Genomic DNA, 14,746 nt, shown 5'->3' with positions numbered 1-14,746 from the left:
CTCAACCCGATTGAGGCTGATGCCTTCAAGGTGAGGAGGGCTTCAACCTCGATGCAATCGAGGCTGATTCCTTTGAGGAGCAGAGGGTTTCGACCTCGACGTGATCGAGGCTGATGCCTTCGAGGTGCGAAGGGTTTTTACCTCAATGGAACCGAGGCTGATGCCTTCGAGGTGCGGAGTAGCGATGTATCTTGACTTGTAGTAAGTAACTGATGGACGTGATGAAGGTAGCGTGCTTGACTTGTGGGTTATGTACATCAGAAACCCTACCACAGGGTAAGGTTGTCATAGGGAAATCGCCTCGTTTAACTCATGGGGTTTCACGCTTGCTAGCAGTGCATGCGTCGAAAGTAGGTTGGGTAATAACTGTGATGGGAGATGTACATGAAAAAACTGGGGCATTTATGTGGCCGTTTGTTTTAGATCTGGAACTGGACTCGTCGCGAGCAGCTTTATAAGCCATGCACGTCCTTGGGATGCTCTTGGCCTTGAGTAAGACGAGATTTTTCTTTGCAACTCTTATTTTGTCACCTTCTAGTCCGGGCACAAATGGCCGGGGTGTCAGACTCTGATTTTCAGATTTTTCACATTTATAATTTTTTTCAAGATTATATTATAGATTAAATAATTAGAATAAGAAAACTCTATTTACTAAATTCAAATTCAAATTTGAATTAGGTTATAAATGTTTGTATGCATTCATGCTGGAAATAGGCATCTAGGTTTTATTTTGAATTGTTGGGTTTCTCTGGTTTTTCCTGGATTTTATTTTAGCTCATTTGGAGTTTATTTGAACTCAATTCAGTTATAGTTAATTTCCAAAATACCAAAATGTTTTCATAAGCTTAAAATATTTTATTGGCTTTTAAATGTTTTCAAAAAGCTTGCTGAAGTTATTCTAGAGATTTTTTAGGCTTCATTTGGTATTTTGTTAGGATTTTTTTTGTTTTTCCTCTTTTCTAAAAATTCAAGATAAAATAAAAACCTAACCTATCTATTCCAGCCTAAGCCAGCCCGGTCCGGCCTTCCCTCTCCCTCTCGGTCGGCCTGCCTTTCTTCCCCTCTCTTCCTCTCCAGCCTGCCCTGGCCTGCCTCTCCTTGGTCCACGCCAGCCCAAGCCGACCTCTCCCATTCCTCCCCTCTCTCCACCTAGGTCCGGTCGCCATGACCCAGTGCCTGTTGTCGTTTCTCTCTAGGCTGTGCCAACCAGTGCCGCTAGCCAAAGGTGCCCGCACCCGTGCCGTCTTCACCGTGCATCATCATCGCATGGGGTCACCCTTCCATCGTCTCTGCCTTGGTCTCGCCTACCTCCGCCAAGTCCGAGTAGAACTTGACTCCCGCTATCGCCTTTGGAGTCTCAAGCCACCCCACGTTCCCAAACCCACCTATATAAGCCCCTGCACCCTCCTCGATCTCTCTCCCGTTCCAAAGTCACCGAGATCCCGAGCTAACTCGCCGAGTTTCGAGCTCACCATCGCCATAGGCGCTGCCTCCATCTACCTCATCGCTGAGCTGCCCTAGTGCTGCCTTGCCTCCACCGAACCGCCCCTGGGCTCCGCCGTCGACCACCGAAGCTTGTGTTGCTGTCTTCTACACCCTTTAGTCGTCAGAGACCCCTCTTCGATGAGCTTTCGAGTTTTTTCGCTGCCTCCGTCGTCCCGATCATCGCCGACCGTCTTCCCAAGCTGATCTACCCGAGGTAAGCACCAAAATAGAGTTTTCATGTCCTCTCTCCGTTCCGTTACTCGTCGTTGTGTGTCGTGCGCTGGAGCGTCGTTCGACAACTTCTTTGGTCGTCCGCTACCGTGACCTGTTGCTGTGCTCTCTCCCTTCTAGCCACCCAAACTCCCTGAGTTGTTCAATCTGTGATGCACGGTTCTGATTAGATCAGCCCATACCCCTTCAGCAGCTAACCACAAGCCGACACATGTCACCCTCTTAATCCAGTCAGCTTCCTCGCCACGTCACCTTGACACTTAAGCCGCCCCCTCAGCCGGCTAAATCAGCAAATTTGCTTACTTGTCATCCCAGTCAGCAAGACACATCATCAAAGTAAACCCAGTCAGCAATTCAATCTTTTCCAGTATGAAAATGATTCCAAGAAATTGGCAATTTTGCACTTAAGCCCCTAGAACTTCAAAGTCTCATATCTTCTTTGTTTTAGCTCTGATTTGAGTGATTCTTGCGCTCAAATTTTTCTAAAGATATGATCTATCCAACCATGCTAGTTTTAGATAGCACTCCTCTCATCTCTATAGTACTTTTTCCTCATTAACATCTAGATCCCTACAACATGAGGATATTATTTTGATTAGTTTATATTTGTGATAATGACATATAATTCCTGATCAGCTTTACATGTCATTACATTACAAATATGAATTGATAATTAAAATAATATACTAATTTGTAGGTCACACATGTTAATGCTTTAGTCAATCTTTTATATCATTTCATGTGAAACTCTAGTTCTTATCGCTTAATCACTCTGCATAAGAAGTCCAATCAATTCTATTCTCTTGGCCTAGTTCAACCAAGATCCCAGTCCATTGTTCTATTTCTGTTATGTTTGCAATTTGGAGTTTATTTGATATAGCTTTTGTTCACCGATATAGTTCGCGATTAGTTGATGACGCTTCGGATTTGTTTGAGGGACTTCAAGATCAAAGTTTCGATAACATTGAGCAGCATTAGGTAAAAGGCAAGTGTACTTCTTGATCATCTTGAACCTATGTTTTAAAATATTTGGCTTTACAAAATTGAATGAGGTGTCAATTTGATGGGCCATTACCTATGTTAGGGTTTACCTAGATATTTTTTTGTCATCCCTTGAAGCCTAAGTGGTTTTTGGATAGGTGTCCTTCCTGGGTAGAAGTGTTTAGCCATACTTTTAGGATGTTGGGAAGTGTAATTAACATATGCAACTATGGTAATGAACTTGATATAGCAACATGGAACCTTACGCCTTGAGCAAAGTGGTTTGGGATGATGATCATGGTTATGTTGTGGGTTCAGTATTTGCTCAAGTGACCTAATTAAGGACCAGTTCATGGAGTGACAACACAAGAAGTAATGTACGAACCATGAGCCTTTATGGGGGGGGGGGTGGCTTATTAATTAGTGGATTCTAGTTTGTGTGTACCAAACGGTAGGAGTAGGCGTGTGGGGAAGGATTTTAAGCTAGAACCATTTGGCTAGTGAAAGTGGACTTGTGGGGGATGGATCTATGATCCCGAGAACCATCCGGCTAAAGAGGGGGCTTCTGGGTAGGACAGTTGTGTCTGTTCCGTAAAACCTAGTGGTGAAACCATAACAGACATGCACATACTGGAAGAAACTTTGTAACAACCTTGCAGTGATCTCTTGGCCGCACACATCGGGAGTGTGTAAGTGTTTTGTGCAAACACGGGCAAAATGGAGACTTTAGTCACTTGCTTGCAGGTTATGAAATCACATCTTGTGGGGAAAGCTGGATAACCTCTGCAGAGTATAAAATCTGATATATCAGATGTGCTTGTGGTCATGAGAGACTTAGATCCTCACATGATTCAATGGTTTGGGTTATGGTTATGGTTTAGGTTATGGTTATGATTAAGGTTATGGTTATAGTTATGCTTATGGTTATGGTGATACTGGTGGTACAAGGTGGTTATGGTATACAAGATAGTTAACCTTGGGTGCTGATTTGTGGTTTGTTTAATTGGGTTACATTCACTTAATAATTGCTCAATATTTTTTAAAGTTCAATTGTTTACTTTACTCACATTTATGCAAATAAATTCTTGTGTTAGCCTATCATTGTTATAAGCCTACATATTATTATTTTTTGTACACTTATTGAGCGCGTCATTTTCTCACACTTGCTATTTTTCCAATGCCATGCGACATGTGTTGTACTGCTCAGGGAGTGAATACTATCAAGACGAGGCTGTGACGTTCTAGGCGTGTGTCTCCCGGTCGATTGCCTGCGGTGTTGTTGGGTATCAATGCTTCTGTTCTACTGTAGATATTTACATAGAAGATAATATATGTCAATTGCTGTAAGAGTTAAACATTTATTCTATAAAAGTATTGCTTATGTTACTTCACATGTGTCGTCCTTATGTGTGTTGAACATTCTGGGCACATATAAGTCGCATCTGGTTTTGTCCGTTAAAAATGGATGTGACACGAGGTGACCTTCCATCGATACCAGTGCCGGTTTGCCCAGCTATACTGTCACCTAGGGCAGGCGATCTCCGAGCCCTACTCATCAGACTACTGCCATCCACCATCGTCCTACCCTCCCTGTAGAGGGGCCATGCTTGGTTACCCTAGGCCGTCCTCGGGCCTGTGTGGTTGCCCCGACTGAGGATGTCAACATCTCTAATCATGAAGAGGAGGTTGATTGGAATCTTTTGGAGAAGGAGATCGATGAGTGGGAGAAGAACGAGGAGGAACCTAGGGAGAAGGCTAAGGAGGCGTCTTCTAACTCGTCATTGTCCATTGACGGTGGGCACTATTGCATCAATCTTTGAGGTGGGACACCGTGTTTGAAACGCCTGCGCCAACCTTAGGGCCTTGGATTTCGCTACTCTCTTCTCTCTCTCTCTCTCTCTCTGTTTTTGTTTTTTTGGAGCCCAGAGGGATGATCTCCATTTGGCATCCCCCATTGAGACTTGCTGATTTGAATAGCTTGGATTGAAACTTCAACTTTCTATTAGCATATACATGTACTCTTGGAGATGCTCTGCTAGCACCTTGTTTTTACACATAATACCTTTGGAGTGCCTCCGTGTTCTAAGTGTGCTCGAGGGGGGGGGGGGCGCCCGTTTCTCCAAGCGATAGGAGCCTGGTCTGTTAGACGCGAGTATGAGGTAGGGCCCTTCCCATTTGTTGTGCAACTTCCAAAGAGCCAACGCCCGTCGTAGGACTAGATCTCTGGGTTTGATGGCCCATGGCGCAACCTTAGGATTGTACCAAGCCTTGGTTTCGATGATATATCGGTCGAGGTTTCGAACGAATGAAGCCTTGTTCCCTCTGTGTGGTCCAGGGATACTTCCCTTTCTCCGGTGGTCTTTGGTAAGTGGACTCAGAGGGAGCGTCCCTTGATTTCTACCGGTATCTTAACTTTGTTGCCTAATAGGAGAAGAAAAAAGGTAAACCCGATGCGATGAGTGACCATAGTGCGAAGGGACCATAACACCTTTGGGAGCTCTTCGAGGCCTTTAGCATGGCCGATGAGGCATCGATTTAGTCCGGCGAGGATGTTGCCGTTGGCGTGCCCAATCGCCCCATTGGATTGCGGGTGATGAACTGCGACGAAGCTCATCTCAATGCCGAGGTCAACACAGAATTCCCAGAATGGGCTAGAGTCAAACCGCATCCCTTTATCGATTTTTAGGTGTCGTGGGACGCCGAAGCGGCATATGACGCTTTTCCAGAAGAATTTCTTGACATTCTTGGATGTGATTGCTGTGAGAGGCTCGGTCTCGATCCATTTAGAGAAGTACTCCAAGGCCATGATCGCGTACCAGAGGTTTCTCTTGGCTCAAGGGAATGGCCCAATTTAGTCCATCCCCTAGTGCACCAGGGGCCAGACGGGAGTGATTGACTGTAGCGGGGTTGGAGGATGGTGGCTCCAACATCCCATCCACTAGCACCCTTGGCATGTGCAGACGAGTTCCTCTATGTCAGTAATGATAGTGGGCCAGTATAGTCCTTAGAGGAGTGCTTTGTCTGCGAGGGCGCGGGGTGCGGGGTGGCTACCGCAACGCCCTTTGTGGATCTCCCTTGGGAGGTCGACCCCCTACTCCATAGTGACACATCGGAGGAGGGTGCTGCAAACTCCAGCTTTATAAATGGCTCCATCTACCAAGAGGTAGCTCATGGCGTGCTATTGGATACGTTGGAGTTCAACCGGATCATCTGGTTCTTTGGTTCCCTTTAGGAAGGACAAGAGGGAGGCCCTCCAATCCGGAGGCCCAATGGGTAGGACAGCGGTGGCGACCTCGTGGGAGCCACCTGCCGTTGTCTTGTTGAGGACTTCAAAGAAGGGCCCCGAAGGGAGGACCCTGCCTCTGGTTACGGCCTTTGCCAAGGCGTCTGCCAGATGGTTGTCGGCTCGAGATATGCTTCGCACTGAGAAGCCCTGGAAGAACCCTTCGGCCTTGCGGATAGTGTCGTGGTACTTTACCAGCTTTGGATGTTGTACATGAAAGCTTTTATCAACATGCTAGGCAACAACCTGTGAATCTATTTTGATAATGACTCGGGTGGCCCCTAAGGCTCGAGTGTTGCAAAGCCCGAGGAGGATGGTCTCGTACTAGACGATGTTGTTGTGGCCTTGAACTCCAAGCAGGTTGCGAATGTTGCCTGTTGACCTGTCAGGGAGATGAGGATGGCTCCGCCCCCTGCGCCATTGGATACTTATGCTCTGTCAGCATATATTGTCCATATGTCTTAGGGAGGGGCCTCCGGGGGTCCCCTGGCCGAGGGAGTCCACTCGACGACGATGTCTGCCAGGATCTTTGACTTAATGGTAGTGTGAGCCACGAACCTCACCGCGAAGGGTGCCAATTCTACAACCCATTTTTCTATGCATCTCGTCGGCTCCCAATTTCAGAACATGTCACCCAGGTGGTATGAAGTTGGTACATTGATATCGTGGGCGATGAAGTAGTTTCGGAGCTGGCGGGAGACCATCAGGAGGGCATATGCCATCTTTTTGAGTTGCATGTTGCGTGTTTTAGCCTCGGCTAGGACCTCTAAAATGTAGAAAACAACCCTTTGAATAGAGCGACCTTCCTTCTTCTCCTCTCGTACGAGCATGCCGCTCACGACAGAGGTAGAGGCGGACACATATAAGAGGAGCCCCTCACCTGCAAGGGGTATGGCGAGATCTTTGAGGGCCTCGAAGGCCTCATGGTACTCCATCGTCCATATCAATGGCCTAGAGACCCTCAATGTTTTAAAGAACAGAAGGTTGTGCTTGACAGATTTGGCAAGGAAACAGCTGAGGGTTGCCAGGCGACCGGCTAGGCGTTGGACCTCCTTCGGATTTGTGGGGGGGGGGGGGTGCCATTTCAGTAATGGCATGGATTTTGCTGGGGTTAGCCTCGATGTCACGCTTGGAAACAAGGTACCCCAGCAACCTCCAGGCTTTGGCTCCGAAGACATATTTCTCTAGGTTGAGCCGTATGCCGACGGCCCAGAGGCTATTGAAGGTTTCTTGAAGGTCTGCAATTTGGTCTGCTTCAAGCTTGCTCTTCATGACTGCATTGTTGATGTAGGCCTCCATGTTATGGCCCAATTGTTGATCTAGGATTTTTTGCACTAGGCGGGAGAAGGTGGCTCTGTCATTCTGAAGACCAAAAGGCATCCAAATGTAACAATACACCCCAATGGTGGTGATGAAGCTGGTCTTGCCCTCATCTTTAGTGACCATCCACACCTGGTGGTACCTGGAGTACGCATCCTAGAAGCTCAGTAATTTGCAGCCAGCGGTGGAGTCCACCAGCTAGTGTATGCGAGGGAGTGGGTATGGGTCTTGAGGAAAGGCTTTGTTGGGTGATGTGAAGTCGATAAACATGCGCCATTTCCCATTAGGTTTCTTGACCAGGACATGATTTGACAGCCACTCTAAGTGGATGACTTCCCGGATGATGCCGTCCTTCAGCAACTTCCAGACCTCCTCCTTCACGGCCTTTGCTCGTTCAGGTTACAGCTTGTGGAGCCCCTGTCGTACAAGCCTAGCCTGCGGGTCGACCTGGAGGGTATGCTCAATGATGCGGCGATCAACCTCGAGGAGGTCCAGACATCTTCACGCAGAGGTAGTTGTGATAGGGGACTACTTCGAACTGGTTAAGGGTACCCCAGCCTAGGATGACATTATAGGTGTAAGGCGTGTCTACGACGTCGAAGGTGATCATCTTGGTCCGCATAGCGAGGCCTTCATTGAAGGCAACCGGTAGTTCATTTGACCCAAGGCATTGAGGGGAGCCCCATTGAATCCTAGAAGAGGCCTTCGAGCCGGGGAGAGTTGGCTCCACGGAATGTGGAGTTAGTCGAAGACATGTATGAAGAATATATCTACGGAGCTTCCCCCATCGAGCACCACCCTCCTTTGGCAGTGGATGCTAGTAGTCCTGGCGTGGTTGACCCCCGCACATAGTCTCACCGCTGCTGCTTTGTGGAGCCACCGGAAGGTCCTCCTCATATTATGGCGAGGACTACTTGCCTAGCAAGATCCCCTTCGTCGATGTGTCGCAGTGGTGGTGGCAGAGGTATAGCCAGTGGGGGATGGTGTGGCAAGGTTAAGTGGTCAATTTGGTGGCCTGTTGTCAGCCAATGACCCTCGCGCTGCTCATTGCTAGCCCTGTCCCCTGCCGCACGTGCTGCCTACCTCTCGAGGTATTCTTCTGGGAAGGTGATGAGGGTTAGGCAATCTTTGGTGTTATGGGAATGTCATGCCCCTGTAGAGTGCACCAGTATACCTCATTGGGTTGTCAGCCTGGTGCACGTTGCCGCTCTAGGAAGGCTCCGGAGAGTCCTCGGCTGCGCCCCTTAGAACGGGGCATGTTCAAAGCCCCTTGGGCTTGAGTGATGTTGTGAACGCCATGCCCTTGCCATTGCTAGGGCCTTTGTACCCTGGAGTCCTCGGTCCCCTGAAAGTGATCTTCCTTGGAGTCCCTTTTGGTCATTGGAGGCGGTGGGGCATGCGAGGGGCCTACTTGTGAGGCCGGTTTCTTGTGCTTGACGTTGGGGGTCGTGGTGAGAAGCGCAACCTCCCGACGGAGCCGCTCATCCTTTACCCGTACATATTCCTCGAATTTGCATATCAGGGTGCTCATCGTGTGCACTGGGTGTCGATGTAGTTGATCAAAGAGAGTTCCAGAGGCCAAGCCTTGAGTTGCAGTGTTGATGACTGATGATTCCAAAATTCCCTTTTCCTGGGCCTTAGTTTGGATGAACCTCCGGAAGTACTACTAGAGGGTCTCACCGGGGTGTTGCTTAATTGCATACATGCTCCCAAGGTTACCGGCTAGACAAAGGTACCCTGAAAGTTGTTGTAGTAGGAGTCTCTGAGCTGGGCCCAGGCATAGATGGACCTAGGCTCAAGCATCTAGAACCACCGGAGGGCTACCCCCTCCAGAGTGAGAGAAAAACACTTGGCCATGGTGGCGTTCCCGTCTCTATTAGCCCCGATGGTGAGGGTGTATGAGCAAGCGAACTCCTCTGGGTCCAAATTACCCTTGGATTTAGTCAGCTTAGGGGTCTGGAACCTGTTTGGGAAGCATATGGCCTATAGGGTCTGCCTGAAGGGGAGAATCAGAGTAGACGAGTGGGGCCTTATATCGACGGGCCTAAAGCCCCGCAGCCTGTCGGTCGACCGCGGAAGACACGTGGTGATGAGGCATCATGACGACAAGGTCCTTGTTGGCCCCCGGAGCCTGGGCCAATGTAGCGTTGGTCGCTATGGATGCCACAACGGCCAGGTGGATAGATGGTTGTGCCACCCGTAGGGCCGCCTCCATCTCCTCCAGCTAGGTCAGGAGAGCCGCTACATGCGCATACATGTCGGCCACAACGTCTTGTGCGGCCGTGGCCTCAACCGTAGCCCCCCGGGGTACCCCGAGGTCCGCACCTTGTTATCGTCGCAGGGCCCTCGGACCAACGGGGTTCCTGGTGTCAACCACGGCCAGGGTTACTCCCAAACCGCCACTGGCCCTGAGGTTCTCGTTTTGGCCCGCAGAGGGGCTAGTGTCGGCAAAGCGTTAGTTTGGGTGCAGAGCCTGCGTGGATCTTCGCACGGGCATGGCCGGGGAATCGACCGCCTGAGCCATCGCCCCGACAGTCTTCTTCTTTGGTGACATCATACCTCTCCTAGTTTTGTACACTTATTCTCTCCCCATGGACGTGCCACTACTGGTGAAATAAACTATATTACACGAACAAAGAACGACGGGAGCCAAATCACCTGAATGGCTCAAGGTTGAAGGAGAGGTGGAGAAGGAGGGAACACCGAGATTGTCTGAGCAATCTTTTTTCTCCATTTGGCTTGATGGCCAAGGGTCTATATTTATACTGATATTCAGAGTGTGAATATACAAATGAGCCCATAGGAGGCACGCAGAGGTATCTGTCTCATACTGTACAACCAGAGAGCGGGCTAGCTCAGTAATTTTCCATATGGCTAGTAAGGCGGTTGTCCTAGCAATGGGTCATCTATTTTGGCGCAACACTGCACCAGTATATCAGGCGCCCACCACTTGTGCCATCGTGTAAGACGCCCATCACTTGCGCCATCATGTCAGGCGACCATTGTTGCACCAGCATTAAATGCTGGTCTCCTCACTGCATGTGGGGGGCGGCCTGCGGGCCCCCTCCTGATTGATCTTTTGGAAGCATTGGAAGGCTCCTCCGTGACCGCCTCGGAGCCCTAGGCCCTCGAGGGGGCCGAAGCCTAGTGGTCTTCGAGCTCGGACTTCTGGGGCCGATGGACATCGGGAGTCTTTAATGACGATCCCTCCAATAAGGATATATATATATATATATTCAAATATATATATTTTTCTTAATTTTATGTTGGTTTAATTACTTACAAAATTTTTAATTTTAAGAGAATTTTACTATATTCTAAAATGCTAAAACTCGGGATGTTACAACCTGACTTAGAAGGAAGGCCACAGGTGGCGGCTGGACCGGGAATAGGCGGCGATGGTGCCGCTAGAGCCATGGGTGGAGGGAGGGCTCGACGACGGGGGATGCAAAGGAATGGCTCGTCGGAGATGTGTTAGCATGGTAATAGGCGACAGCGGGGAGTCACAGGAGACGAGGAGGGAGAGGGCACTTTGGAGAGGCTTGCCGAAGGCATGGAAGCAAGGTTTGGAGGCAGAGTTGAGGCGACGCCTTAATGGAAGTGGGTTGTCGACGAGGGGCATGGTGGACGATGTCGCTCGAGCAGAAGAGTCAAGAAGAGTGTGGCTGACGGGGGAGAGAGACGACGGCTAGGATTTTATTTTGGTGGAGACGTTAGCCATTTGATCATTGCATCGGACGACCATTATTTCAGATGCTAGATGGACCTAAAATGCCCTTGTGCCCTCACCTTTTTTTTCATGACACTATGTAAGATTTATGTTGACAAAACAACGACTGAACCTTGCGGTACTGGGTGAGACGTTGATGCCCAAAATTGGGTTCATCTGTCTGTGTCACAAGCAATCTCGCGGTACAAAAAATCTCTAATATTTGTTTTTTTAACTTACCTAATATTTACTACACTTACCATATTTTAGGAAACTATAAAGGAAGAACTCCACTCAATATGCAGTAAAAAAAAGGCTCCTTCTCACGTAGGAAGCGAACCCAAGAGGAATCTCACCCTACCAGAACTACGACCCTAACCTTAAAGAAACAAATTCATTATATTCAAAATCTGAAATGATCTTATAAAATTTGCTTCTCCACCTCGCCGATCCCCGCCGTCCGATCCGCTCCTCCCGACCGTTGCGATACGAACCCTTCCCGACCGTTGGGAGCTCGACAGCGCCCGCTCGTTATATCGCCGCCTCCCCTTCCCAATCAGCAGCCTTCTCTTCCCCAAAGAAACTGTACTACGCGTCGCCATTGATTGACTAGGGCCAGTTAAGTAGAGAGGAGAGAGAGGAGCTTGCCGGAGCCGCGCGGTGGCTGCGCTCGCCGGCGGGGAAGAGGGGTCGCGGGCCGCGCGCCTCCAGTCTTTCTTCGCTTCCGTGCTCTCCGGGCTCTTTGGCCAGGGCGAGGGCGACGAGGAGGAAGAAGAGATGGCCACACGCAACCACAACGCCGGTGCCGCTCCGCAGCTTCAACACGACAGAGGTGAGCCGACGGATCTTGGGTTCTGGAGGCGGGTTCTTGATTGGTCGTCTTTTCTTGTTGGGAAAGATGGGTTCTTGATTGCTCGGGTTCTTTGCGTGCTCCTCCTTTTCTTGCTCAAGATTAGATTTTGGGTGGGAAGATTAGATTTTGGGTGGGCCGGCTCTTCTGGATGCAAGCTCGCCTAATTGTGCAAGATTCCTGAAACGAATCGCCTCACCTCTGTAGAATCTTTATCCTCGTGCCTCTGATCTCTGTTCTTCTTTGTTCTGTGCGACGGTCGAATTCTGTACGAAAGATTCCCGAGTAGGCTTGTTTTATTACAACTTCTTACGATGAATTTCTCATACTATCCTGATCTCGTGTCTCCTGAACAATCGTCAGGCGATGTTCCCGCTCTTCGAAAGCAGAAGGCCGTCGTGGCAGGCAGAGCTGACGCCCAGAACCGTCGAGCCCTGAACGACATTGGCAACGTCGTGAGAGTCCAAGCAACCGAAGGGTACGAACGAAACCAATCACTTTTCTTGTCGCTGTTTCATTGCCCGTCTTTCTTTCTCTGAACACTTGTTCTTGGTTACAGGAAGCCGCAGCCGCAGGAGCTGGTCAACCGCCCTGTAACCAGAAGTTTTGGTGCTCAACTTGTCAAGAATGCAATCAAGGTACACAGAGCAATCACGCTCCCTTCTCTTCCAGTCATCCTGGAGGAGAACTCTGGTCTTGAAGCATTTGGTTTTATCTGATTCTAACTGGAACGCTGGTTTGCAGCAGAATGCCGCGATTGCACCTGCAGCGGTGGCGAGGCCTGCGCCGAGGCCAGCCAGGAAGGCTCCTGCCAAGCCTCCTCCTCCTGAGCGTGTGATCGAAATCAGCTCTGACTCTGACGAGAGCAAGACGCAGTCCGAGAGCAGCGCCAGCTCTGTGCGCAAGTGCTCGAGGAAGAAGGTCATTAACACCCTTACTTCCGTGATGTCAGAGCGCTCTAAGGTGCGTGATCTGTCAAAAGAACTTCTTGCTCTAGTAATTCCAGTCGCAAGTTTCTGCCCAATGAGAAACATGAGGAATTAGTCTGACTATTATCCATCTGGACTGCAGTTTGCATGTGGGATCACTGATAAGGCTCGGCAAGTGATCGAAGACATCGACAAGCTGGATGGCGACAATGAGCTCGCGGTCGTGGACTACATTGACGACATCTACAAGTACTACAAGATTGCTGAGGTAACTGCAGCGATCTCTGCTATGCCAATTTTTTGATCTGCTAGCAGCAGTCCCTGAAAGTGGTCTTCCTGGCTTGTTGCAGCATGAGAGCCGGCCATGTGACTACATCGACGCCCAGGTGGAGATCAATTCCAAAATGAGGGCTATCCTGGCCGACTGGATCATTGAAGTGCATCACAAGTTTGAGTTGATGCCCGAGACTCTCTACTTGACTATGTACATCGTCGACCAATACCTCTCACTACAGCCCGTCCTGCGAAGGGAGCTGCAGCTGGTTGGCGTTTCAGCCATGCTGATAGCTTGCAAGTATGAAGAAATTTGGGCCCCCGAGGTACACAAAAAGCTTCCATCTCTGTCCTTTGCTTTGCAGTGCTTATTTTTTTCAAATTCTTCTTCTAAATGTTTGTGTACTTTCAGGTGAACGATTTCATCTTGATATCAGATAGCGCTTACAGCAGGGAGCAGATTCTTTCAATGGAGAAGGGAATTCTGAATAGGCTTGAGTGGAATTTAACTGTTCCTACTTCATATGTATTCCTTGTCCGCTTTCTGAAGGCGGCATCATCGGATATACAAAATGACAAAGAGGTAAAGAATCAAATCGATAGCCTTGGGTCGTTGATCAGAGATGCACCAATGTTGTGCTTATGGGCTTAAATTTCTCTGGTTGAATGCAGATGGAGCACATGGTCTTCTTCTTCGCCGAGTTGTCACTGATGCAATACGGTCTGGTGATGCGCCTTCCTTCGATGGTTGCTGCTGCTGCTGTCTATGCAGCCATGCTCACTCTGAAGAAGGCTCCCCTGTGGACTGACACGCTCAAACACCACACAGGGTTCAGTGAGTCACAGCTAATGTAAGCCCCCAATGTCAATCACCCTCTCTGCCTAAATCGTGTATCTGGATAGCTAGAACTAGACATAACGTCCTTTGCTGTGATGGTTTCAGGGACTGCGTCAAGATGCTCGTGAGCTCGCACTTGACTGGTCCTGAAGGCAAGCTGAAGGTTGTATACAAGAAGTATTCCAGCGAGCAGTTCGGAGGGGTCGCGCTTCGTCCACCAGCAGTGGAGATCTGCAAATAAACGAAGATAACTTCGTCCTAGAATTTGTTTGCTTGTGCTTTAGAGAGTGTAATGGAAGGCGAGTCTGACATTCGCTAGGTTTTATGTTTGCTTGTTTGGAGTCAAGAAAGAACACTTGAGACAGCCGTTTCTTTGCTACGCTGTTCTCTTAGGAGTCAGGAGTGTTATCTGACTTGTGTTGTGACTTTGGCAGTTCTGCTGCTATGTGACAACTCGGTGTACATATAAGTATGAAATCGGAAATGTTTGCAGGTTTGAATATTTTTTTGCTTAGTATAATAGTAAATCTCAATTTTATCTATAGCTTCGTACGCATGATGGATTGGAAACGAGCAGTACTATAATTTTCTTCAGGCTGGACCCCCCTGGTCTATAATTTTCTATAACATGAGTGTGAATGCTGAATTGGAACTTCTTTTAACGGCCGACGATAGCCTAGTTTTGCATTTTATTTTCAAAATATAAAAATAAGCTTGCAACCTCAGGTCATGTGGCAGCCTGTGGCTCGGGCCACCGCAACCCAGTTTGTAGCTTGGGGACGCTTGGCCTGCGGAGTAGGACGGCTCAACTGGACGCTGGCCTGCCGTGTGCTTGGTGGGCCGGTGG

At 49.0% G+C, this 14,746-nt stretch overlaps 1 protein-coding gene across 2 annotated transcripts; it reads left to right on the top strand.

Moving 5' to 3' along the window:
* Nucleotides 1-11,562: 11,562 nt before the first annotated feature.
* LOC133908953 (cyclin-B1-1-like) lies at nucleotides 11,563-14,493 on the top strand. Of its 2 annotated transcripts, none has more exons than XM_062351190.1 (9): nucleotides 11,563-11,841; nucleotides 12,223-12,337; nucleotides 12,419-12,497; nucleotides 12,607-12,822; nucleotides 12,931-13,056; nucleotides 13,139-13,387; nucleotides 13,474-13,644; nucleotides 13,734-13,912; nucleotides 14,005-14,493. In XM_062351190.1, exons 1-9 carry the CDS (start codon nucleotides 11,787-11,789, stop codon nucleotides 14,138-14,140), a joined length of 1,326 nt encoding a protein of 441 aa, XP_062207174.1. In that variant the 5' UTR covers nucleotides 11,563-11,786; the 3' UTR covers nucleotides 14,141-14,493. The 2 variants fall into 2 exon arrangements, with proteins under 2 accessions (XP_062207174.1, XP_062207173.1); XM_062351189.1 differs by having other exon boundaries at nucleotides 12,604-12,822.
* Nucleotides 14,494-14,746: the final 253 nt, after the last annotated feature.

Source organism: Phragmites australis, chromosome 2 (genome assembly GCF_958298935.1).
Source record: "Phragmites australis chromosome 2, lpPhrAust1.1, whole genome shotgun sequence".
Lineage (NCBI taxonomy): Eukaryota > Viridiplantae > Streptophyta > Magnoliopsida > Poales > Poaceae > Phragmites > Phragmites australis.
The sequence above is the reverse complement of the archived record's forward strand: the minus strand, read 5'-3'. Positions and strand labels throughout refer to the sequence as shown.